Below are 24,214 nucleotides of genomic sequence, written 5' to 3'. Positions count from 1 at the left end.
GCAACTAACAACAATAACTAATATGCCATTGTTTAGACAGAAAATTAGCATGGATGGAAAAGGAGCCAGACTGTCCCTTCCTGCAGGCTTACAGTCTGAATGTCAAGGCACAGAAGGAAAGATGATCCCCTACAAAAAACATAATCTTTGAGATACCCGTTATTTCAAGTCTGTTGGGTTCCCCCCCCCCTTTTTATGTGTAGGTCTTCAGATGCCCACAGCGTTGCTTGTTGCTCTTCTAAAAATAAACAGTCTTTCTCTTCTTTTCCCTGGTATAACTAGAGTCCTTCCCTACTGCTTTTTGTGTAGGGCTTTTCTGCCTTTCATTTTCTGCCTTCATAAATGTGCCAAAATTGTTTTGGAAGAAAGCCTCGTCCAGAGCTCGGCTGCAACTGCCCTGATAGATAGGCTGGCATTCCTATGTCTCACCTTTTATGCACAGATGCTCCGAGGCTGGGAGAGAGTGGCTCAGACCTGCTGGATTTAATAATTATAATAATGTATTACATTTACTAATAAAGGAGAATATTTGTAGCTCAGAGATGACAGGAGGGGGTCCTTAGTGCTCTCTGAGCTTGCTTGTTTTCTTACAGATGTTTTGTTAACCAAACTTGGTAACATCATCACTGCTTCCCCTAACACTGATGATGTTGCCTAGTTTGGGTAATGAAACATCTGCAAGAAAACAAGCAAGCTCAGAGAGCACCAAGGACCCTTCATGTATTACATTTATATGCTGCCTGATTCCCAATGGCTCTGGGCGCTTTAAAATTGTTAAAATATTTAAAAACAGAGCAGAATAACAATTGGAAGGGACTTGGAGGTCTTCTAGTCCAATCCCCTGCTCAGGTAGGAAACCCTATACAATTTCAGACAAATGGTTGTCCAGTCTCTTCTTTAAAAGTTCCAGTGTTGGAGCATTCACAACTCCTGGAGGCAGGTTGTTCCACTGATTAATTGTTCCAAGTATCAGGAAATTCCTCCTTAGTTCCAGGTTCCTTCTCTCCTTGATTAGTTTCCATCTGCTTCTTGTCCTGCCTTCAGATGCTTTGGAGAATATCTTGACTCCCATTTCTTTGGGGCAACCCAAGATATTGGAACAGGGCTATCATGTCACCCCTGGTCCTTCTCTTCATTAGACTAGACATACCCAATTCCAGCAACCGTTCTGTATACGTTTTAGCCTCCGGTCCCCTAATCATCTTTGTTGAACGATTAAAAAAAAACAACAACACTAGACAAAAGAAGAGTGATGACAAAGAAAACCCAGAGAGGAACAGAAAGGAAGAAACGGGCATTATTCATCCTCTTCAGAGGTCTGGATGAAGAACCAGGTCTTTAAGGCCCTTTGAAATACCAGCAGGATGGGAAGCGTTTGAATCTCCGTTGTATGCGAGAGGAATCAAATTCCAAAGCTTTGTGGCGGGGATTCGAACTGGCACCTTTCAGCTCTCTCCATATACTTGGAAGAACAATCCTAACGTCCTTTGTGGGGTTTTCTTTAAAGGAGATATACATTGGTGCGATGCCCCATCTGTACCTGGCGGAGGTAGGTTTTCATCCCGCTTTCTCGGTGATAAGTAGCCGATTGATAGGGAAAAAAAAAACCCCAACTTTCTCCCATCCAGGAAAAACACGCCCAACAATTGACGACTCAGAGAAACGTCTTCTCCATTTGCCAAACCATTCCTTCTTCCGCGCCCAAGCGTCACATTTGCGGCGCAGTTAACTTCCGCGAATTTCCACAGCTCCTCGGCGGGGACGTTTGGAGCGAGAGGGGCGCAAAGAGAGCTGCTTCGCGCCGAGGAGCGCGATGGGGCTGCTTCAGTGGCGCCTCTGGCTGGTAGGAGCAACTACTTTCCTGCTGGGAAACGCTTCTGGTGAGTAACTACCGGTACTTAACCGCGGAGGCACGGAATCCCGTCTAAGGGTCCCGTACAACGCGAGCCAGGGATCCTCTCCCCCCCCCCCCCTTACAACGCTTGAGCTGATTTTGGAAGCGTTCCTTGATAGGGACCGCTTCCTTTGCTTCTGCAATCCGGATCTTGCAAAAGCCACGAGCCTCCTTGGGAAGGAAAAGGAGAACTATCCTTCTTTCCTGTAAACATCCCAGCCTTATGTATGTGGGTTCTTATTGTGTAATCACACTGACTTGTTTTTCTAATATTAGGAAGAGTCCAGGCAATTGTATCCTCTTGGAAACTCTTTTCCTCTTTCTCCTTCCACCCTATGGAATGAGCTACCCCCAGAGATCAGGGTGATCCCTGATCTCCCTTCCTTCCGCCGCGCCCTTAAGACATGGCTGTTTCAGCTAGCCCGACTGGCCTAGGGGAAATTTTTAGCTGGGTTTTAAATTATTTTAAATTATTATAGGCCAATATTAATATCTCTTTTTAATTATGTTTTTAACTATAGTTACTTTGGTATTTTTGTATCTGTTTTATTAGGCTGTTAGCCGCCCTGAGTCCGCAAGGAGAAGGGCGGGATATAAATACAATAAACTCAAACTCAAACTTCTCCTACCAAAGCAAATAGACAGGAAATGGGCAACTTTTCAGGGTCAAGGGCACCCTTAATTGGAATGAGAGGGATGTTAAGGTTTTACACAGTGAGTGAGACACAATTGCACTTGCTGGAGGAACTGAGCTGTTTAGGAAATTCTGGAACATTCATTTGCCTGTTTTTTCCCCTTTAATTTGCATGCCTATTTAGGATTTACAGGATAGTTTTTGTTCAGGTCGCATCTCACAGTATTGGAAAGGAAGCTGCCAGCCTTCCAATGAGTAGTTGCTCTGAGGGCTATAAAAAGACTTGGGGACAGCAAGTTGCACTTTTCTGCAATTGTAGAACTTCCAGAGAGTTTATTTGCTTCTTTTAAAACATTTCCATATCTGTCTATCTTTCAGTGAACTATTCCTTATTTAGATTCCACCTTGATGCTCCTCCATTGATCATCTTCATGCTTTTCCCTTACTTTCTGCTGCTCTGGAATGACAGAGTGCCTTCTTGCAAATAATCGTTCTCCCAAACTGCTGATGTTAATATTCTTTAATATTAGTAAGTTAATATTGAGATCCAGTTTGGTCTAGTCTAGTGGTTACAGCTTCAGGCTAGAAACCATGAGACCTGCCTCCAGAAGCGGTGAATGCTCCAACACTGGAAGTTTTTAAGAAGAGACTGGACAGCCATTTGTCTGAAATGGTATAGGGTTTCCTCCCTGAGCAGGGGGTTGGACTAGATGACCTCCAAGGTCCCTTCCAACTTTATAATTATTATTACTATAACCATTCCCTCCTTTGGCGTGAAAACTGTGTGACTCTTTCTCAGCCCAAACCAATTCACAGGCTTGTTCTGAGAAAACTAGGAGGAGGAAGGAATATTAGTCATGTTTGCCGCCTTCATTTAGTTGTAAAAAAATAAAGCGGGAATATAAATAAAATTATTTCACATGCTGCTTTTTTTTTTTTGGCTTGACTTGAAGGCAACATTTCTCTGGAAAAACGTAACTTAGCAAACATAATTTTCCAGTGAATCATTTTCTACTGGAGACGTTGGAACAAAGTCAAGCAATATATCAAGCAATTCCTGCTCCATACAACAACTCTGAACTGTAGCTTGTTCATATTTGTGTCTGTGTGTGGTTTTCTTTTTTCTTTTTTATCAAGAAGTAGGAGACTGAAGATATTTGGCCCTCTGTTTTTTCCCCCTTTATTTTATATTAGCAAAAGTTCCATTGTTTAACACAGTGTTGGGAAGCAGAGAAGACGACATTTGATGTGAGTCTGCCATGATTGGTGGAGGGGAGGCTCATTTCCAAGGCCCTATGAAACTTTTTCCTTCCACCTTGCAATGAACTTGTTTTTTATCTTCTAAGTAGAAGCTGAGTTACATCCTCCCAAGAGAGAAGTGTACTTTTCCATCCTGGTACAATCAGAGACTTGAAGGATTGGCAGGATGCAATGGAAGGGAGGCAGAGGAAGCATCAGAAATGTCTTAACTCCACCAAAAGCTAGTTTGGCCTAGACTAGTGGTTAAGGCAGCAGGCTAGAAAGCAGAAGACCGTGAGTTGAAGTCTGACCATAGCTTAGCCATAAAAGTCAGCTGGGTGACTTTGGGCCAGCCACTCTCTCTCAGCCAACTCACCTCACAGGGGTGTTGTTATGGGGGAAAATAGGAGGAAGAATGTGTGTGGGTTTGTTTGCTGCCTTGAGTTACTTGTAAAAAGAATAAAAATAGGATATAGGTAAATAAAATAAACAAAAAGTTTCTTTGAACTGGAATAAGGGAAGTTGCTCCCCCTCTCCCCATGCACTATCTCCATCTACAACTATATTGGAGAATGATATCATATATGGACAGAGGGGCATCCCCTTCTTCACCTCACCAGTCTAGGGGAACATCATTACCTCAACAATGAAATCTTAACTAGATTGTATTTCAGTGCCTAAACCAAACTTGTTGTTGTGTCCCCCACCTCCACCCCATGCCATGTATTTGAATTCTGCAAAATCTCCGCTGAGCTGGAGTTTGTGTAAGGCAGGAAGGTGGAATAGAAAGGGAAAAAATGCCATTGGATTGCATTTTGATTTGGGAAGAAAGATTGCAGCCATGGCTGATTTCAGGTGGATTTGAAAGAACCAGAAAAATACTGCCAGCTGGATCTTATTTATGATTGCTTCATTGAATTGGGCAAGCAGAGAGAGAGAAAAAGCCTGCCTTGCTGTACCTTTGAGGTGAATTTAGACTTCTGGCCAAACTTCAACATTATTTCTAATTGTTCTAACTGATTTTGTCTTTTAACTTCCTGAGACTAAATGCAAAGAACATGAAGCTTTTTTGCAGGGGACAGTGGTAGACTTTATCTTTCCTGCCCCTTTCAACCCTAAATTGTTGGCATTGAACTATAACTAAGTTCATATCATTGGAAAAGATAATGGAATTTTCTGATTGCACAAAATGAGAGGAATTAATTCAAAATTGCCAGCAACCGTTCTTTATATGTTTTAGCCTCCAGTCCCCTAATCATCTTGGTTGCTCTTCTCTGTACTCTTTCTAGAGTCTCAACATCTTTTTTACATTGTGGCAACCAAAACTGGATGCAGTATTCCAAGTGTGGCCTTACCAAGTTATTATAAAGCGGTATTAACACTTCATGTCATCTTGATTCTATCCCTCTGTTAATGCAGCCTAGAACTGTGTTGGGTTTTTTGGCAGCTGCAGCACACTGCTGGCTCATATTTAGGTGATTGTCCACTAGGACTCCGAGATCCCTGTCACAGTTACTACTACTGAGCAAGGTACCACCTATACTATACCTGTGCATTTGATTTTTCTTCCCTAAATGTAGAATCTTACTTTTTTCACTATTGAATTTCATTTTGTTAGATAGCGCCCAATGTTCAAGTCTGTCAACATCCCTCTGTATCTTAAGCCTCTCTTCTGGAGTGTTGGCTATTCCTGACAGCTTGGTGTCATCTGCAAATTTGATGATTTCCCAGCTATCCCCTCATCCAAATCATTGATAAAGATTTTGAAGAGTACTGGGCCTAAAACAGAGCCTTGTGGTACCCCACTGAATACTTCCCTCTATGTCAGACATGTCAAACACAAGGCCCGGGGGCCGGATGCGGCCTGCGAAGTGGTTTCATGTGGCCCACAAAACCATCCTGGAAACAGTGAGGGAACGGCCCCTGCTGCCTTGGTCCTGGCCCAGGCCGGCCAGGAGCCAATGTACAATTTTGTGGTGGCCATCTATGCTGAAACACATTCAGTCTTAGCTCCACAAGGCCATCTGGAAACAGTGAGGAACCAGCCCCTGCTGCATTGGCCCCACCCCCTGAGTGCATGCTGGGGAGGTGTCACCCTTTGTGAGCAATGAAGAAATACACCATCGCCTGGAAGTGGCCAGCAAATGGCCCTCGCCTACTTCACATGGGCTTGATGGGCTCTGGAGGAGGGGTTTCGGCAGGCAGCGGGGCGCTCTCCTCACAGCACCGAGAGGCTGAGCTGGGCGGCACAAATCTCAAAAGAAACATGAGGCCGCCCAGCTCCCAGCCTGCCTGGTTTCAGCAGGCAGTGGGGCACTCTCCTCACAGCACCAAGAGCTAAGCCGAGTGGCGCAAATCTGATGAGAAGTGCAATGCTGCTTAGCCCCCAGCTGCCCAGTTTCAGCAGGTAGCAAGGTGCAAAGCTGGCAAGCTTCGCACCACTTGGCTCAACCTCTCGGCACTGTGAGGAGAGTGCCCCGCTGCCTGCCGAAAGTGGGCAGGCTGGGGGCTGGGTGCCATCGCACTTCTTTTTGGATTTGTGCCACCTGGTTCAGCCTCTTGGTGCTATGAGGAAAGCACCCCGCTGCCTGTCGAAACCAGGCAGGCTAGGGGCTGGGCGGCATTGCGCAGGTAACGTTGACTCTCACGCTGCTCATGGCATCCCCTCCTCCAGAGCCCACCAAGCCAGATATGTGAAGTAGGTGAGGGCCATGTGCTGGCCACTTCCAGGCGATGGTGCATTTCTTCATTTCTGACGAAGGGTGACACCTCCCCAGCTGCGTTTCTTGCCTGTTTTTCTCCCTTCCTCATCTCAAATATTTTCCCACCACTCTGTACTTAAGAAGGAAGGAAAGAAGGAAAGGAGGAGAGGGAAGGTCTGAGGGAAGTCCTGCCTTAGTCCTGCCCTGCTGCCCTTTCACCATCCCCTTGGACCCTCCTCCTGGCCTATCCTGGAGGTCTCCCATCCTATTGCTAAGGAAGCTTTGGATAGAAAGTTGGGTCTCCTCCCATGGAGAGGGAATGGACCTCCCTCTGATTTTGCCCTCGTACCCATCATGAGCAACCTGGCTAAGGAGAGCAAGCACAGCAGCAGCAGCCTTGAGGAAATAAGTGCAGCTGGGCGCCCCCTTGGGGAAGTGGGGCTGGGCTTGGTGCTGCGGGTGCTCGAGGGCCAGGCTGGGCATTTGACCTCTGCTGTCCAGGGCTCCCAGCAGCCCGCACCACCATCCACACACACCCTGCATGGCCTGAGAGGAACAGTGAGGCTCCTCCAGTGGACCATGCCTTGGCACTTGCCCTGGTCCCACCCTCTTCTGCTAGAGACCCTCAGATCTGTCCCACTCCATCCACGCCCACCCAGTAGGCCGCGCCTACCCTGGCCACACCCACCCAGCCCCCCTGAGGGCAACCGCAATGCTGATGTAGCCCTCAGTGAAATTGAGTTTGACACCCCTGCTTTATGTACAGTAGATGCAGTTCCATTGAGGACTACACATTGAGTGTGGTTGGTTAGCCAGCTACGAATCCAACTGGTGGTAATTCTGTCTAACCCACTTTTTCTATCTTATCAAGTAGTAGGTTGTGGTGTACTTTATCAAATGCCTTATTGAAGTCCAAGTAAATTATATCTACAGCATTCCTCTGGTCCACTAATTTTGTCACTTTGTCAAAGAATGCAGTAAGATTTGCCTGGCATGATTTGTTTATAACAAACCCATGTTGGCTTTTGGTTATGACTTTGTTTGCCTCTAGGTAAACATCTGTATTAACATGGGTAAAAGAATGGATAACTCTTAGAAACAAAAGGTTGTTATATTTGGAGGGACACGATTTACAATTGGGCTGGCACACTTTTTTATAGTATGGGAAAAACAAAATCCATAAGTACTTTCAAAACCACTATATAAGAAATACATTATCATTAACATGGGAAAAAATAAAATGTAAAATATACTTGAAAATTCCAGGATGGCTTTCAACAATGAAAGCATTTGTACATCCAAATTTAGTTAATTTTGAAAATAAATTGGACATATAGAGATATCCTAAATTCTGAAGGGAACTTAAAATCTAAACAAGAAATGGAAAATCTTACAAATGCAAGTTAGATATGCTAAAGATGTTAAACTGTGTAGATTCTATAAGGAGCAAACCTTTTTTGATAAGATATTATTAACCACTGATGAGCAATTAAGAAAATTTATAATTTTCTATTGAATTTGAAAATGGAAAGCGAACAAGTTAAAGAAACTGATAATATGGGGGAAAATGGATATAATAGAGAATTAGAAAATAATGGCAAAACTTGTGGGAAAGAAATTATAAATTGACAATGTCAACTTCTTATAAAGAAAACTTATATAAAATGTTTTATAGATGGCACTTGCCACCAGCAAGTAGCAAAAATGTTTAGATAGATGTTGGAAATGTAAACACAAGTCAGGTACTTATTACCATGTCTGATGGATATGTGACAAAGCAAAGAGTTATTGGAAAAAAATATATAACATGGCTAGAAAAGATTTTGGGAAAACATGTAGATTTTAAACCTGAACTTTTTTATTAGGTATAATGCCAGAAAAGACTGATAAACAAAGCATATATTTGATTTTACATGTAATAACAGCGGCAAGAATTATATTCGCGCAATACTGTAAAAATGAAGAAATACCATCAGATAAGGAAATAATTAAAAAAATACTAGAATGTGCGGAAATGGATAGACTTACTTTGAGATTGAAAAAAGAAGAAGAAACAGAATATGATTAAACTTGGGACTTATTTTATCAGTGGCTTGAGAAAAGAATAAAGGATTACGAATTAAATCTGCATTAGTGAATGTAAAACTCAGACGACACATTTGTTGAACTACTATGGAATGTATGAAAAAATCAATAAAAATCATAAAAAAAAGAAAGTGCTAAGGACAGAGGAAGGAAGGTGTGCTTTTCTCATGAGACCCAGAAAATGCAGGCGCTGCTGTACCCTCTTCACCAGTGTCTCGCTGTTGAGCGACCAAGCCAGCCTACTTGTTAACTGCACACCCAGGAATTTGATGCTGGTAACCAGACTTGAACACTGGGTGCTATCTAACAAAATGAAATTAAATGGTGAAAAAAGTAAAGTTCTACATTTAGGCAAGAAAAACCAAATGTACAGGTATAGTATAGGGGGTACGTTGCTCAATAGTAGCAACTGTGAGAGGGATCTCGGAGTCCTAGTGGACAATCACTTAGATATGAGCCAGCAGTGTGCTGCAACTGCCAAAAAAGCCAACACAGTGCTAGGCTGCATTAACAGAGGGATAGAATCAAGATCATGTAAAGTGTTAATACCACTTTACAATGCCTTGGTAAGGCCACACTTGGAATACTGCATCCAGTTTTGGTCACCACAATGTAAAAAAGATGTTGAGACTCTAGAAAGAGTACAGAGAAGAGCAACCAAGATGATTAGGGGACTGGAGGCTAAAACATACAAAGAACGGTTGCTGGAATTGGGTATGTCTAGTTTAACGAAGAGAAGGACGAGGGGGTGACATGATAGCAGTGTTCCAATATCTCAGGGGCTGCCACAAAGAAGAGGGAGTCAAGTTATTTTCCAAAGCGCCTGAAGGCAGGACAAGAAGCAACGGATGGAAACTAATCAAGGAGAGAAGCAACCTAGAACTAAGGAGAAACTTCCTGACAGTTAGAACAATTAACCAGTGGAACAACCTGCCTCCAGAAGTGGTGAATGCTCCAACACTGGAAGTTTTTAAGAGACTGGACAGCCATTTGTCCGAAATGGTATAGGGTTTCCTGCCTGAGCAGGGGGTTGGACTTGATAACCTCCAAGGTCCCTTCCAACTTTATTATTATTATTATTATTATTATTATTATTATTATTATTATTATTATTATTATTATTATTATCATCATCATCATCATCATCATCATCAATCATCATCATCATCATTATCTCCTTCCTCTCTTGCAGGCACTGCTTCCCGTTCACATTCTCTGCTCCACTTCCGCCATGCTGTGCTCTTTGAGGGGCGGCCCCAATTCGTTGAGGTGACCTACTTGGATAGCCAGCCTATTCAACGTTATGACAGCAGCACAAAAATAATGAGGCCTTTAACACCGTGGATGAACCAAACACTGAATGAAGATTATTGGTTGTGGGAGTCTATTATGGGTAATTTGCTGAAGGACAATTTCCTAGGAGAATTCCAAAACTCTGCTGTTCCACAGAAACATCACAATCAGAGCACGGGTGAGAAGAGAAAACAGCATTATGAATCCCTCCCTCGTTAAATCAAAAGCCCAACTGAGCATCTTGAATCTAAGCATTCATTCGTTCATAGATGATTCAGTTGAAAGTCAAATAGAGGCTCGAGACAGATGCTCAGGGACTGATCCTGTGTGGATCCTCTGTCCCTCCTTTCCTCTTAGCATCTGGAAAGGAAATAAAAGACACATTTTCTCCGTTGACAAATGAGGTCTGCTTCTTTCACCTGGTGGAGATGTTTGTTGTGTGGGTAATAGGTCTGTAGCTTATTAGAAGAAAAGCCATTCTTTCTGGATATTTTTCAAAATTGGGGAAATTATTTAATTAATTTTTAAAAATGGAATGAGATATTGAACTGGTAAAAACAGATTATAAAAAAGTTTCTTACTCTAATTATAACCCTAACCTTATTTTATTCCAACCTATTTAACGCTGTGGATGAACCAAATGCTGGGTGAAGATTACTCGGAGGAGTCATCTACGGATTACCCGGACGAAGATAGCCTAGCAGAATTCCAAAACTCTGCTGTTCCACCGAAACATCACAGTCAGATCACGGGTGAGAAGACAAAGCAGCATTATGAATCCCTCCCTAGCTAAATCAAAGGCCCGACTGAGCAGTTTGAATCTAAGCATTCATTCATTCATAGATGATTCAGTTGAAAGTCAAATAGAGGCTCGAGACAGATGCTCAAGGACTGATCCAGTGTGGATCCTCTACCCCTCCTTTCCTCTTAGCATCTGGAAAGGAAATAAAAGACCCATTTTCTCTGTTGACAAATGAGGCCTGCTCCTTTCACCTGGTGGAGATGTTTGGGTAAAGGTCTGGGTGGGGAAAAAGGCTGATGTCAAATTGACTTCCACTCAGGAGACAATATATTATCTGGACCCCTTCTAGTCAGGATTCAGGCCTGGGCATGGGACTGAAACAGGATTTACCACACTTTTGGATAACCACTGGTAGGCTCATGATAGGGATAGTGCATCCTTCCTGGGTATTCAGTCTCTCTCAGCCTAGCCTGCATTATGGGGGTGAGTTGAGATTAAAATAAATTGTGACAACCATGCATGTTTGTCATCACTTTGTAGGAGGAAAGGTGACCATCTCTTTTGGAAAGAGAAAGACATGAAGTCTATCCTTTATACAAACAAAGTACATATCTCCGTTATATAAATGTATTTGCTTAGCACAGAATATTTTCTGAGTTAAGATTATACTTAGTTATCGGAATTTTTTTTTAAAAAAAATTAAATTCTGAGTGATCCAACTGAAAGATTTGGACTAAAAAAACAAAACTCTTCAAGAACAGCCCTGTGCAGAGCACTTTGCAATAGTTGAGTTATGACAATTTATATTAATGATTTTCAACAATTACTGATCAATTTCTCTTTATGATATATGCACAAATAGCAATATGAATAGAATAGAGCTGGAAGGGACCTTGGAGGTCTTCTAATCCAGCCCCCCATTCAAGCAGGAGAACCTATACCATCTCAGACACATGACTCTCTCTAGCCTCTTCTTAAAAATCTCCAGTGATTATTGGAGAATAATGTGACTCCCTCTTCTTTGTGGCAGCCCCTCAAATACCTGAATACTGCTATCATATCATCCCTATTTCTTCTTTTCTTTAGACTAGCCAAACCCAATTCCTGCAGCTGTTCTTCATATGTTTTAGTCTCCAGGCCTTGGATCATCTTAGTTGCTCTTCTCTGTACTTTTTCCAAAGTCTCAACGTCTTTTTTGTAGTCTGGTGACCAAAATTGGTTGCAGTATTCCAGGTGTGGCCTTACTAAGGTTTTATAAAGTGAGAGTAAATACTTCATATGATTTTGATTCTGTGCCTTTGTTTATTCAACCCAGGATGGTATTAACTTTTTTGGCTGCTGCCGCACACTGCTGGCTCATAGTCAAGTGATCCTCCACCAGGACTCCAAGGTCCCTCTTGCAGTTACTGTTTTAAAGCCAGGTTTTGGCCATAGCTTTGATTTTTCCTGCCTAAATGTAAAACTTTGCTTTTTTCCACATTGAAACTCATTTTGTTGGATAGGGCCCATTGTTCAAGTTTGTCAAGATCTTTTTGGATCCTGAGTTTGTCTTCTGGGAGTGTTGGATACTCCTGCCAGTTTAGTGTCATGTGCAAATTTGATGAGTTCCCCTTCAATTCCCTCATCAAAGTCATTTATGAAAATGACATTATCATTTATAATTTCTTCTTCATTTTGCACTTGGAAAGAGATAAGATAAGGTATTCAACTGGTAAACTATGAGCATCCTAGATCAAGCCAAAGTAGGAAAGTGCTAGAGAATTCCTGGAAGCCTGGCACTCCGACAATTAGACCATAAACAGGCACATAGAGATAAACAATATTTACATACCACTTAAAAGAGACAATCAAAAAACCCAAAAGGAAATAAAAAGACCGAAACACTTTCTCACCAGGAATCAACACTCATATAAGTAGAGATTAACAACAAGATTAAGTAGACCAATAATCAAGGAAATACCCCAACCAAGCAATTACCAAGGCAGACCAAAAGCTAACAGTAATCAAAGAACCACTAAAAACAGTCCCATCAACGCTGACAGGGCAAGTCACCAGTACATAAAAATAAGAAACCCAACTCCCTTCTAGCATTGATGATGTTATCTAGTTTGGTAATGAAATGTCTATAAGAAACCCACCAAGTTCAGAGCATAAAAGACCCCCCCAACAAAGTTTTCCTATCTTTCCCTAGATACAGGTAGTTCTTGACTTACAACCACAACTGAGCCCAAAATTTCTGATGCTGACATTTATTAAATGAATTTTGCCCCCATTTTACAACCTTTGTTGCCACAGTTGTTAAGTGAAGCACTGCAGTTGAGAATCATGGTTGTTAAGTAAATGTGGTTTCCCCATTGATTTTGCTTGTTAGAAGGCCACAAAAGGTGATTACATGACCCCCCAGGATGCTGCAACCATCATAAATATGAGTCTGATTTTTGATCACATGATGATGGAGATGCTGCAAGGGTCGTGAGTATGAAAAATGGTCATAAATCACTTTTTTAGTGCCAGTGTAACTTCAAACAATCCCTAAATGAAGTGACCATTGGAAGTGGAGGTCTACCTGTATTTTTCAGATTTCCAATTCCTTACATAAGACATTCCTTCAGTATCTCATATGTAAAATCTAGGAATTTTATGTTTTCTATAAGCTAGACAGGTTTTGATATTCCACTTTTGCTAGCATAAATATGATTTTCCACATGTAAAGGAGGTAATGTTCTGGTACCACAATTAGAAGAAAAAGGTGTTGTTTCTTTTGTTTATGCTTCAATTTTTAAAAAATGTTTCCCTGATCATCTTGATCATCAGTTTAGTAAAACACTAAGATATCAATGGCAGAGATGAGGTGCAGGAACTTGGTGTTTGTGTCACTAAGCTGGTGCACATCTGTCTTTTTCTCAGATCACACCTTGCAGTGCATCCAGGGCTGTGAGCTCACAGCTGATGGAAAGGAAATAGAAATTCATCGGGATGCTGTTGATGGAAAAGAGATGAAGGGAGATGAAATTCACATAAGATATTACATGGTTGGAAACTGCATTCTGTGGCTGAAGAGGTACCTGAACATGAAGCCACAAAGGAAAGGTAGGCCTGGCTGGAGATAAAGAACAACCTTTCCATATTCTTCCCATTTTTAATTTTCTCCTTAAACTATTATTGGAAGTTAAAGCGTCTTATTCCAAACTGGGAGAGAAATGCAAGCAAAGGAAAAATAAGTTTGAGGCAGACTGCAGTTGGAAAGGTTTCTGTTTATTGGCCCAGCAACAACAGTGACAACAGCATGCGTTCCTGGGGGCAGCTGGTAAATTGGGGTTGTGAGTTAGTGAGTTTTTATGTTTCTGGGGCTCTGTATCTGTGTAGAAATGTGTCCTTTAATATTTTAATTATTGTTGTGAGATTTCTATTGTGGTTTATAAAATCATGACTGGCCCTAAAGGCAAAAGGGGAAATGCAAATCCTAGATGTTTTGAATTCCTGATCTAATCTTGTCAATTTCAGCTTCTGATCTATTCTGCTGTATATTTGGAGGTCCCTTTAGCCAAGTGTGGTTTTAGAATGTGTACCTTGCTTTATGAATGAAACTTAGTTTCCTTAAGCCTTGCCTGCAGGCTGTTTTAATGGAGGAAAGACTGGGTCTGCTTTCTGCCTTTGTTAAGAAGATTTTTCTCCTCCTTTAGGGAAAATATTCATTTCTTATTCTGTAGAATATTTTATTTTGGGGAGGGGGCTCTTCCTACACTATCAATGATAGGCTTTGAAGTCAAACAAGATATTATGGTGGTTGTAAACACCACCGATTTTTCCCCCCTGTTTTTGTTCCAAGTAGCTAGCAAAAAATGTTTTGGATCTAAATCTTTCTTCCCCCTAGAAAACATTCTACTTGCAGAAATAATTTCTTATACATCAAGAATGTTTAAAAATGCCAATCCAGTGGGAAGTGGTACTCCCCTCTAGCATCTCTCCACTATATCACCCCATTTGCAGAAATATCAACAAAGCAATTAATGTTGTCACGGGCTAAATTTTTACTAGACTGAATTTTCCTAAATAAAGACAAACATATTTATTAAATGTACTAGCTGTACCCAGCCACGCGTTGCTGTGGCTCAGTCTGGTAAAAGCGTGTGTTGCTTTTACGTCCAATAGATGGTGCTGTTTTTCAAAAAAGCATGTTTTTATCTGTCACAGGTGTGACATCTATATAATATAGGTATATAAAAACACGTGCGTATTCGAATGCAACGTTGTGTCAAAATTTCAAAGCAATCGGTGAAGAACTTTTGGAGATTTAAGATTTTGAACAAACGAACATTTACATTTTTATTTATATAGATTTGCTGCTCATGTCCCTGTTCGGGGACTCCGGTTGGCTTACAACATTTTAAAAGCACAATATAAAACAATAAAAGCATAAATATGGATCTGATGGTATTAGGCAAAGAGAGGAACTGGGTTTGGCCATGTCTCAAAAAAAAAAAAAAAAAAAAAACCCATGGAGGGAAAGGTGAGAAACAAAATAGTTGTTTTAACTCTTGAAATGTTGCTTGCTCTCTTTTCTGGGACTTGGCTTCAAATTGATAGTTTAATCGCATGCTTGATGTGTATGTGAGTGTGTGGGGTGGTTATCACAGCTGCCTCTTTCTCCCCATTTGCAGAATCTGCCTATTTTTTTGGGTAGTGTCAATTCTCTCTTGATTGGCATTTATTTATTTAGAAAATTTATATGGCTGCCCAGTCAGTGACTCTGGGCAGCTTACAATGATAAAACCCCAATATAGAAACCAATACCTCCCCCCACCATTGGGTAGGGAGGGGGTAAGCTTTTACTGCTTGTAAATATTGCTCCTGGCATTTAGGGGAAGGGAATCAGAGTGTTCCTTGTGCCCAACTTACTTCTGGATTGTGCAGCTGAAGACATTCTATCCTTGCAAGGTGGCAATTACATAGTGTTATGAACTCTAGAATACAGAATAACAACGTTGGACAGGACCTCTTCCAGTATAGAATAGAATAACAGATTGGAAAGGACCTTGGAGGTCTTTTAGTCCAACCCTCTGCTCAGGCAGAAAACCCTACACCATTTCAGACAAATGGCTGCCCAGTTTCTTCTTAAAAACTTCCAGTGTTGGAGCATTCACCGCTTCTGGAGGCAGGTTGTTCCTCTGGTTAATTGTTCTAACTGTCAGGAAATTTCTCCTTAGTTCCAGGTTGCTTCTCTCCTTGATCAGTTTCCATCCCTTGCTTCTTGTCCTGCCCTCTGGTGTTTTGGAGAATAGCTTGACTCCCTCTTCTTTGTGGCAACCCCTGAGATATTGGAACACTGCTATCATGTCACCCAGTCCTTCTCTTCATTAAACTAGACATACCCAATTCCAGCAACTGTCCTTTATATGTTTTAGCCTCCAGTCCCCTAATCATCTTTTTTGCTCTGTATGATCCTTAAGTGTCAACTAGAAAGGAGCTGTGCACTGTAAAATCAGCCCTGTTCTTAGTGGCTTTCCGTCAATTATCTTGCCTATCATTGGTCATCCCAGAGCTTGAATAGACAATTCAACTAAAGTAACAATAACAGAAGTAATTGAGTATGCTTGCCTGTTGTTGGAGGGGAGGTGGGTCAGCAAAATTTCCTAGGACTGCTCTCTGTTCATTTACAAATTTTGCATCTTGTCACTGTATCAGATGCTTGTGCTTTTACCAGGCATGATCTGGCTATGTGTCCAGGGGGCTTTCGGGAAAGTATAATCCCCAATCCCTTCTTCTTTGCTTCTCTCCTGATGACAGGTGTCTTTGCTTGCTCAGGTTTTCAAGAAGGCCATTGGGAGGGAGGGTTATATAGGCTGTAAGTTTGTTTCCCCTTATCATACTTTCCCTGCCTCAAGTCTCCCAGTAGGCTCTATTATCACTCAATGTTAACACAACTCTTCCAGAGTATTTGGGGTATCTTGCCTAACCAGCTCTTCTCAACTAGTCAATCAGGGCTAAGTCATTCCACCTTACTGTCAACGCTGCTAATATTGAATATTCTTGCTTTGACAATATATGCAGAACTGTCTGGTATTTTTAGGGTTAGGTGACAGGGAAAGGGGAGGAGAAAATAAGGAAAGCCTGGGAAAAAGAAACGGAAGTGAATCTTTGCCCTCCAAGTTAATTGGAAGATGTGAATCATGACCCCAAAATAGGGGAGGGGAAATGCCTGGAATGTTATGTGCAAAGGAAGGGAAATTCAGATCTTAGCATCCACCATGCTGTGCTGACACTCTGTAATACGAATAAAGGCTTTTTAGGTTAAAAAAATGCCTGAAAGTTCTTTGAAGTGTTTCGTTAATCAGACACATGACACTTACATCACCAGTAGGTAATTTAATGTCCAGAATATATAACCTTATTCTTCTCTTTTTCCCTGCTTCTGCTTTCAGATCTTTTGACTTGCAGCAATTCTTTATATGGGATCTCAAACTGTCCTTTGAATTTATGCATTAACTCCTCATAGTTGCCCAATATCACATCCCCTCAATGATCCGTATTGTCCACCTAGTTGTTTTCTTCCTTCAGCAAACTCAGCACATAAGTTGCTTTGGTGTGATTAATGAGAAACTCAAGCACTTTGCTGGCCTAAACATTTCACACAGAGTTGCGAATGTCCAGAATTGATCCTCGTCCCCTCTGAACTTCTTCGACAATCTTCCATGGGAATGCAGGAGTCCTGGTGGTCTGCAAATTGTGCTGCTTCAGGGTGGAGCAAATTCTGCCTCAGCTGTTGCATGAATTGTATCATGGCATTCTGCAAGTTGGTCATCTGTGCATCCACCTGCTACTGGTGTTGCAACAACACTGTGCCAGATGTTTGGTGGATACCAGAGTTCCTTGAGAATCAGAGGTCATTCCTGAAATCCCTCTTTTACAAGATTGCTGTTGGTGTTGTAGGATAAACCAACTAGGAATTATGATCAGATAAGCTAATTGTATTGTAAGGCTAATAGCCAGATTCTTGAAAGTCTGAAAGTACAATTCTCTTCCTGACCCCATACACTTTGCATCAAGACACTGTCCGCTGGCTCCTTCATCCTGCTTCATCCAGCTACCCCCAAATCACCCAGTCTTGTTTTAGTATGATCTTTATCTGGAGCTCTCCCCTTTGCAGAATATTGCACTGGAATAACAGAATAACAAAAGGGACCTTGGGGGTCTTCTAATTCAGGGGTCCCCAAACCCCGTGGCATGCCAGAAACCAGTCCATGTAAAAAAGTGAAGCCGCATCTGAGGGATGCAGGCAGCACACAAAACCATGCCCCCAACCGGTCTGCGGAAAAACCTCTCTCCACAGAACTGGTCCCTGGTGCCCAAAATGTTGGGGGCTGCTGTTCTAGTCCAACCCCTGCAAGTAGTCCTTGACTTATGACCACAACTGAAGCAGAATTTCTGTTGTTAAGCGAGACAGTTAAGAGAGTAACACCCAATTTTATGATCTTTTCTGCCATGGTTGTTAAACAGGTTTAGGGAGATATAGGATCTCAAGCAGGAGATCCTTTATTATTTCAAACAAATGCCTGTCCAATCTTAAAAATCTCCAGTGTAAATGGTCCTCTAAGAAACTTTCCACCATTTGTGTTTAAGATTCTTGTATCAGTGAGAGAAGGACTATCCTTTCACGCAGGCCATTATTGCTATTTTGCAGAGCTTCCAATAGTGAAAGTGACTCATCAGGAGGTCAGCATCAACAACCTTCAAGCCCTCACCTGCCAGGCCTATGGCTTCTATCCCAGCGAGATCAGTGTCAGTTGGAGGAAGGATGGGGAAATCTTCAACCAAACCAACAGTGCTGCACACATTGCCCCAAATTCAGATGGGACCTTTTACGCCAGGCTGAGTATTCAGATCAATCCCAACAAGAGGAAACTCTACAGATGCCATGTGGAACATGTCAGCTCCAGCGAGCCCCTGGATTTTGTCTTGCAGGAAACAGGTGAGAAATTACAATAGAGTAAAGGTCTGGGTTCCAGTTAAAAAGGCACAGTAGGTATAGAATATGTATGAACGTTCTCCTGTATTAGAAGTTCCTGCCATCCCAAATCTGCTCCATCTTCTCCTCCTTTTGCTTCAATACCTCCTCCTATTCATATGCCTGTAGGCAGAGGTGGGATTCAGCCGGTTCGCACTGGTTTGGCAGAACCGATAGCTAAATTTTGCTGCATTCGGAGAACCAGTTGGCTTCCAGAAGTCCAGTCTAGGCCTCGGAGGCCTGGGGGAGGCTTCCCAGGCCTAGAACAGCCCGCCGGAAGTGCGTGGATGCCACTTCCAGAAGTCCATTCTAGGCCTCAGAGGCCTGGAGGCCTCCCAGGCCTAGAACGGCCCACTAGTTCGTGGATGCAACTTCCGGAAGGCCGTTCTAGGCTTGGAGGCCCAGGCCTGCATCGAATAAGAGAACTGGTTGTTCAGGTATTTGAATTCCACCGGTGCCTATAGGGGTGGGGAACGATTTTCTCAGGCACTACAAAGATCCTAGTCCATCATCCCTACTCCGTGATTTTTGTGATTGCAGGCAGTCCTTGACTTATGACCACATCTGAAACCAGAATTTCTGTTGTTAAGCGAGACGGTTAAGTGAGTGATGCCCAATTTTATGATCTTTCTTGCCATGGTTTTTAAGAAAATCACTTCAGTTGTTAACTGAATCGCATGGTAGTTAAATGAATCTGGCTTCCCCACTTGGCTTTGTAGGAAAAGGGAAGGTCGCAAATGGCAGTCACATGACCCCAGGATATTACTGCAACCATCACAAATACATGCTGGTTATCAAGTGCCCAAATTTTGATCACATGAGTATAGAGATGCTGCAGCAGTCATAAATGCAAGGACTGGTCATAAGTCCCTTTTTCAGTGCCACTGTAATTTTGAATAGTCACTAAATGAATGATTGTAAGTAAATCTGCACATGAATTATTATAGTCAAAGGACTTTACTGTTCCAAATGGCTCATGGCCCAGTAGTGGGCTGCGGCCCTGGGGTTGGGGACCCCTGATCTAGGCTTTCCAAGAGGTCACTAATTCTGGGCATTGGATACCCATTGAATATTGCCAGTTTATTTAGAATAGAGTAGAGCTGGAAGGGATCTTGGAGGTCTTTTAGTCCAGCCCCCTGCTCAAGCAGGAGAATCTATACCAGGAGTAGGCAACCTTGGCTCTTTTATGACTCATGGACTTCAACTCCCAGAATTCCTGAGCATTTGCCTACCCCTGATCTATACCATCTCAGACAAGCGGCTGTCTAGTCTCTTCTTAAAAACCTCCAGTGATGGAGCACCCATGATTTCTGGAGGCAAGCTGTACCACTGGTTAACTGTCCTCACTGTTAGGAAGTTTCTCCTTAATTCTAGGTTGATTCTCTCTTTGGTCAGTTTCCAACCATTGTTTCTTGTCCTTCCCTCAGGTGCTTTGGAGAATTTGACCCCCTCTTCTTTGTGGCAGCCCCTCAAATACTGGAATACTGCTATCATATCTCCCCTATTTCTTCTTTTCTTTAGACTAGCTAAACCCAAGTCCCGCAGCCATTCTTCATATGTTTTAGTCTCTAGGCCTTGGATCATCTTAGGTGTTCTTCTCTGAATTTTTTCCAAACTCTCAACATCTTTTTTGTGACATGGTGACCAAAATTGGCTGCAGTATTCCAGGTGTGGTCTTACTTATAAAGCGGTATTAATACTTCGCGGGAAATATGTGCTTTAGTCTACAGAAAATTGTATTTCTCTAAAGGACTTCTCTTTGGATTTTTTTACATGTCAAGTATTTAGTCAATGTGGGATATAGACAATCCAGTATAGGAGCAGATATGTACTTTGTCCTGCATTGTCAACCATAGGAATGACTATGTCTTCTGATGCTTCTATTTCTGCAGGCCCTTCAGCTAAAGTAACTACTCACGTGCTGAATGTTAATGATACCCGCTTGAACTGCTCTGTCTGCAACTTTTATCCTGAAGACATAGAAGCCACCTGGAAGAAGGATGGAGAGTTTCGGGATCACGAGAATTATCGTGGGGATACCATCCGCAATTGGGACGGGACCTACTGCACCTGGATCAGTATTGAAATTAACCCCATGGAGGAGGACCGCTACTGTTGCTATGTTGGACATGATGGCTTGCAGGAACCACTCTGTGTAAAAGGTGACAAACTGCAGGGAAGGGGAGAACTCTGGGTGATGAATTTCTGCCTGGCAGTTCCCATAGGTGACCCTACCTTGGTTTTATTCTATTAAAATACTCTCTCTCCTTTTTTTTTTTTAGTTTGTGGACTTGCAATGAAGAGTCTGTACAATTTGCCTGGAGTTATTTAAAGGTGGCTGAAAAATTCCATCACACTAACCTAGGCTAATTGTGATGAGATGTACTTGAACCTCTAATGTTCTCTTCCCAATTTACTGCCACTACTGTGGCATTAGATATGGTTTTACTATCTCCTACGCATTTTTTCCAAGCATGTTCACATTATAGATTGTCATTGTTTTAGTATTACAATTGGGCATGGAGACAGTTATAAGATGGGGTAGTCATTAGAAAAGTTCCCACATGATTTGACTTGGTTTTATGTCCATTTTTATGATAGTCATAAAGCAAATTAAGTGAACCACATGGTTTTTAAGTGAATATGTAGTCATTATGTTAATCCAGTATATCCAATAGGTGGGGTTTTTTTTGCCATTTTCCTGCCAGAAATGCATTATTTCATATTTTAGTTAATAGAAAAAAACAGTCTTTTCCAAATGGAGAAATTGCATATTTCTTCAATCCAATTTTCAATATACTTTTCCAGTATACCTATATTGGGAAGAATAACCATTATTCCTGCAAACGAATAAGGTTCCACAATTTTGGAATATAATTCAAAATAACATTGACATTTTAAAGACTGACATTTTAAAGTATTCTTCTGCAAAGAACTGAAATCTGGACAAGAAAAGTCACATGAGTCAATGTATCTTCAAATTTCTTGCACGTCCAAAAGTGAGAATCTACAGGCTATCCTTTCTGATTCATTCTTTAACCACTCCAATAAAAAATTTTGATAGATAATTTCAACTTTAAGTCTAAGGAAACAACATTCAAATGTTAAAAATAGCCTTTAAAACAAAGATTGATCCCCCGTCATCTGATATTCCAACTCATTACTCCATAACTCATTAACATTTCAACTTTATAGTTGAATTCAATTATTCAAATTCAATAATTTCAACTTCATAGTTATTTTTCCATTTCTTTTTTTTCAATATAAAATTTTTATTATTTTTTCATCATAAAAAAGAAAATTTTTTTTCACAAACACTACACAATACTATATAAAAAACCCCCCACCCCCCCGGACTTCCCAAACCTGATCCCAGGATAATATTCAAATATAAGTAAACAAGTATTAGTATCTCTAGCTCCGCAAAGTATACAATTGTTATTTTTCCATTTCTGACATAATCTCAGTCAATTTGATTTAGGAAACAGACTCAGTTAACAATGATAGTATCTCAGTCTTCTTTGAGGCAACTAAGGAGTCTGGTCCATGCTGAAAAATCAAAACATACTTGAGTTGATTATATTGCGATTTGGACATATATCACAAAGAGAAATTTATCTGTGATACTTGAAAATCATTAATATAAATTGCCATAACTCAACTACTGCAAAGTGCTCTACACAGGGCTGTTCTTGAAGACCACTTGGAACCTTTTGCTGGTCTAGAATCCAATCAGAATAGAAATGGAAGGGACCTTGGAGGACTTCTTGTCCAGCCCCCTGCTCAAACAAGAGATCCTATATACCATTTCAGACAAGTGACTGCCCAGTCTCTTGTTAAAGATGTCCAGTGATGAAGCACCCACAACTTCTGAAGACAAGCTGTTCCACTGGTTAATTGTCCTCACTGTTAGGAAATTTCTCCTTAATTCCAGGTTGTTTCTCTCCTTGATTAGTTTCCACCCATTGTTTCTTGTCTTGCCTTCCAGTGCTTTGGAAAATAAGTTGACCCCCTCCTTTTTGTGGCAGCCTCTCAAATATTGAAATACTGCAATCATGTCCAACATGATATCCAGCAGTGCAGTGAGACTCCTGATTAGTGATCTACACTGGTTGCCAGTTTACTTGGGGTGGGGTGGGGGAGTGATTCACGATGCTGGTTATGACCTATAGAGCCCTACATGGCATAGGCCCCAGTTTCTTGAGGGGCTGCCTATCTCCCATGCTGTTTGTCCAGCCAAATGAAGCCGAGAGGGCTGCTTTAATCTTCTCCATAGACAAATACTACTTTGGTTTCCTTTTAATTACTTCGCTCTTTTTCCCAATTCAGCTTTAAAATTAGAAATCCCAAATGAGGAAAATCTAATATTCATCCTTTACTATACCATGCCAGTCCTTGGCATCCTGATCCTTGGAATCATTGGAATTTTGTACTACAGTAAGTACCATGTAAAATATCTTTGCTGTTGTGGGTATTAAGATGTGAAAGCCATTTTCCTTCCAAGTGTCCCTTTTGGGCACTTCTGTGCATCTTTCTTCCACATTTCCTCGGCTCTCCTCAGGAGTTTCTGAACTCTTAGCTTCTTGCTAAGGACTTGGTTTAGCTGAAGGTTAGGGCAATTCCAGTTCTTTTCTGCAACTGGGAAGAGGTATTGCAATTCTACCTTTCAATGGTTTGGGGCCAAAAAAGCAGCAGAAAAATATTTCAATAAAATATATTTTTTTATCCAGCTGATTGTACCAATTGTACTCAGTCCATTGCAGAGGCAGTAGGTTTCCCATGGAGCAAAGGAGATACATTTATCTTTTGAAAAGCTTCCTATTTCTGCTTAATAGCAATAGCAATAGCACTTAGAGTTATATACCGCTTCACAGTGCTTTACAACCCTCTCTAAGCGGTTTATAGAGTCAGCCTATTGCCCCCAACAATCATTTTACCCACCTTGGAAGGCTTGGAAGACTGAGTCAACCCTGAGCCGGTCAGAATCGAATTCCTGGCATGAGCAGTGAGTTAGCATGCAGTACTCTATTCTAACCACTGCATCACCACAGCTCTTATAAAGATAGTTTATAAGATAGTTTAACTATCTTAAGATATTCTTGGGTAAGCCATGACAAAGCAACTGTAGCAAAGTATCCTGGGGCTTTTTCTGGCATAAAGGAAGAGATTAAATGGTCTCTGGTGGATTCTTTTTAGTTTTAACTCTCCAATATTTGTTGTTGCAGAGAAGTGTCGACGACGTGACTACAGACCAGCCGCAAGTGAGTCATCTCTTTGCCTGTCTGCATGATAGTCAGAAGCAAAAAAAGGGACAGGAGGGCTCATACCAACAACATTTAAAAAAAAAAAACATGCCATAGAGATGTTTCTATGTCATCAGTAGAAGCCTGGGAGGAATTATAGCACTTGGATGCAGTGGAGAAATATTTATTTATTTATTTATTTATTTTCTTAAATTTATATGCCGCCCTTCTCCCCATGGGACTCAGGGCGGCTCACAGCATATTAAAACATTGTACAAAAAGAAATTTTCCCCTGCTAAAAACCAATTAAAATCCAAATATTAGTAGCTGTGGCTCTTTAAAATTGTTTAAAAATTGTCCCTATTTAAAACTCACCT

General features: G+C 41.5%; 1 protein-coding gene across 1 annotated transcript in view; it reads left to right on the top strand.

Moving 5' to 3' along the window:
* Positions 1 to 1,751: 1,751 nt before the first annotated feature.
* Positions 1,752 to 24,214, top strand: part of LOC107298167 (major histocompatibility complex class I-related gene protein) — a 26,701-nt gene continuing 4,238 nt past the window's right edge. The window contains exons 1-8 of the mRNA XM_015827533.1: positions 1,752 to 1,880; positions 9,747 to 10,025; positions 10,501 to 10,599; positions 13,497 to 13,679; positions 18,271 to 18,558; positions 20,487 to 20,756; positions 22,924 to 23,031; positions 23,820 to 23,855. Coding sequence (XP_015683019.1) covers positions 1,814 to 1,880; positions 9,747 to 10,025; positions 10,501 to 10,599; positions 13,497 to 13,679; positions 18,271 to 18,558; positions 20,487 to 20,756; positions 22,924 to 23,031; positions 23,820 to 23,855 — 1,330 coding nt within the window. The 5' untranslated portion in view covers positions 1,752 to 1,813. The remainder of the gene's footprint in view (positions 1,881 to 9,746; positions 10,026 to 10,500; positions 10,600 to 13,496; positions 13,680 to 18,270; positions 18,559 to 20,486; positions 20,757 to 22,923; positions 23,032 to 23,819; positions 23,856 to 24,214) is intronic.

Source organism: Protobothrops mucrosquamatus, unplaced genomic scaffold (genome assembly GCF_001527695.2).
Source record: "Protobothrops mucrosquamatus isolate PMUCROS unplaced genomic scaffold, P.Mucros_1.0 scaffold3769, whole genome shotgun sequence".
NCBI lineage: Eukaryota > Metazoa > Chordata > Lepidosauria > Squamata > Viperidae > Protobothrops > Protobothrops mucrosquamatus.
The sequence above is the reverse complement of the archived record's forward strand: the minus strand, read 5'-3'. Positions and strand labels throughout refer to the sequence as shown.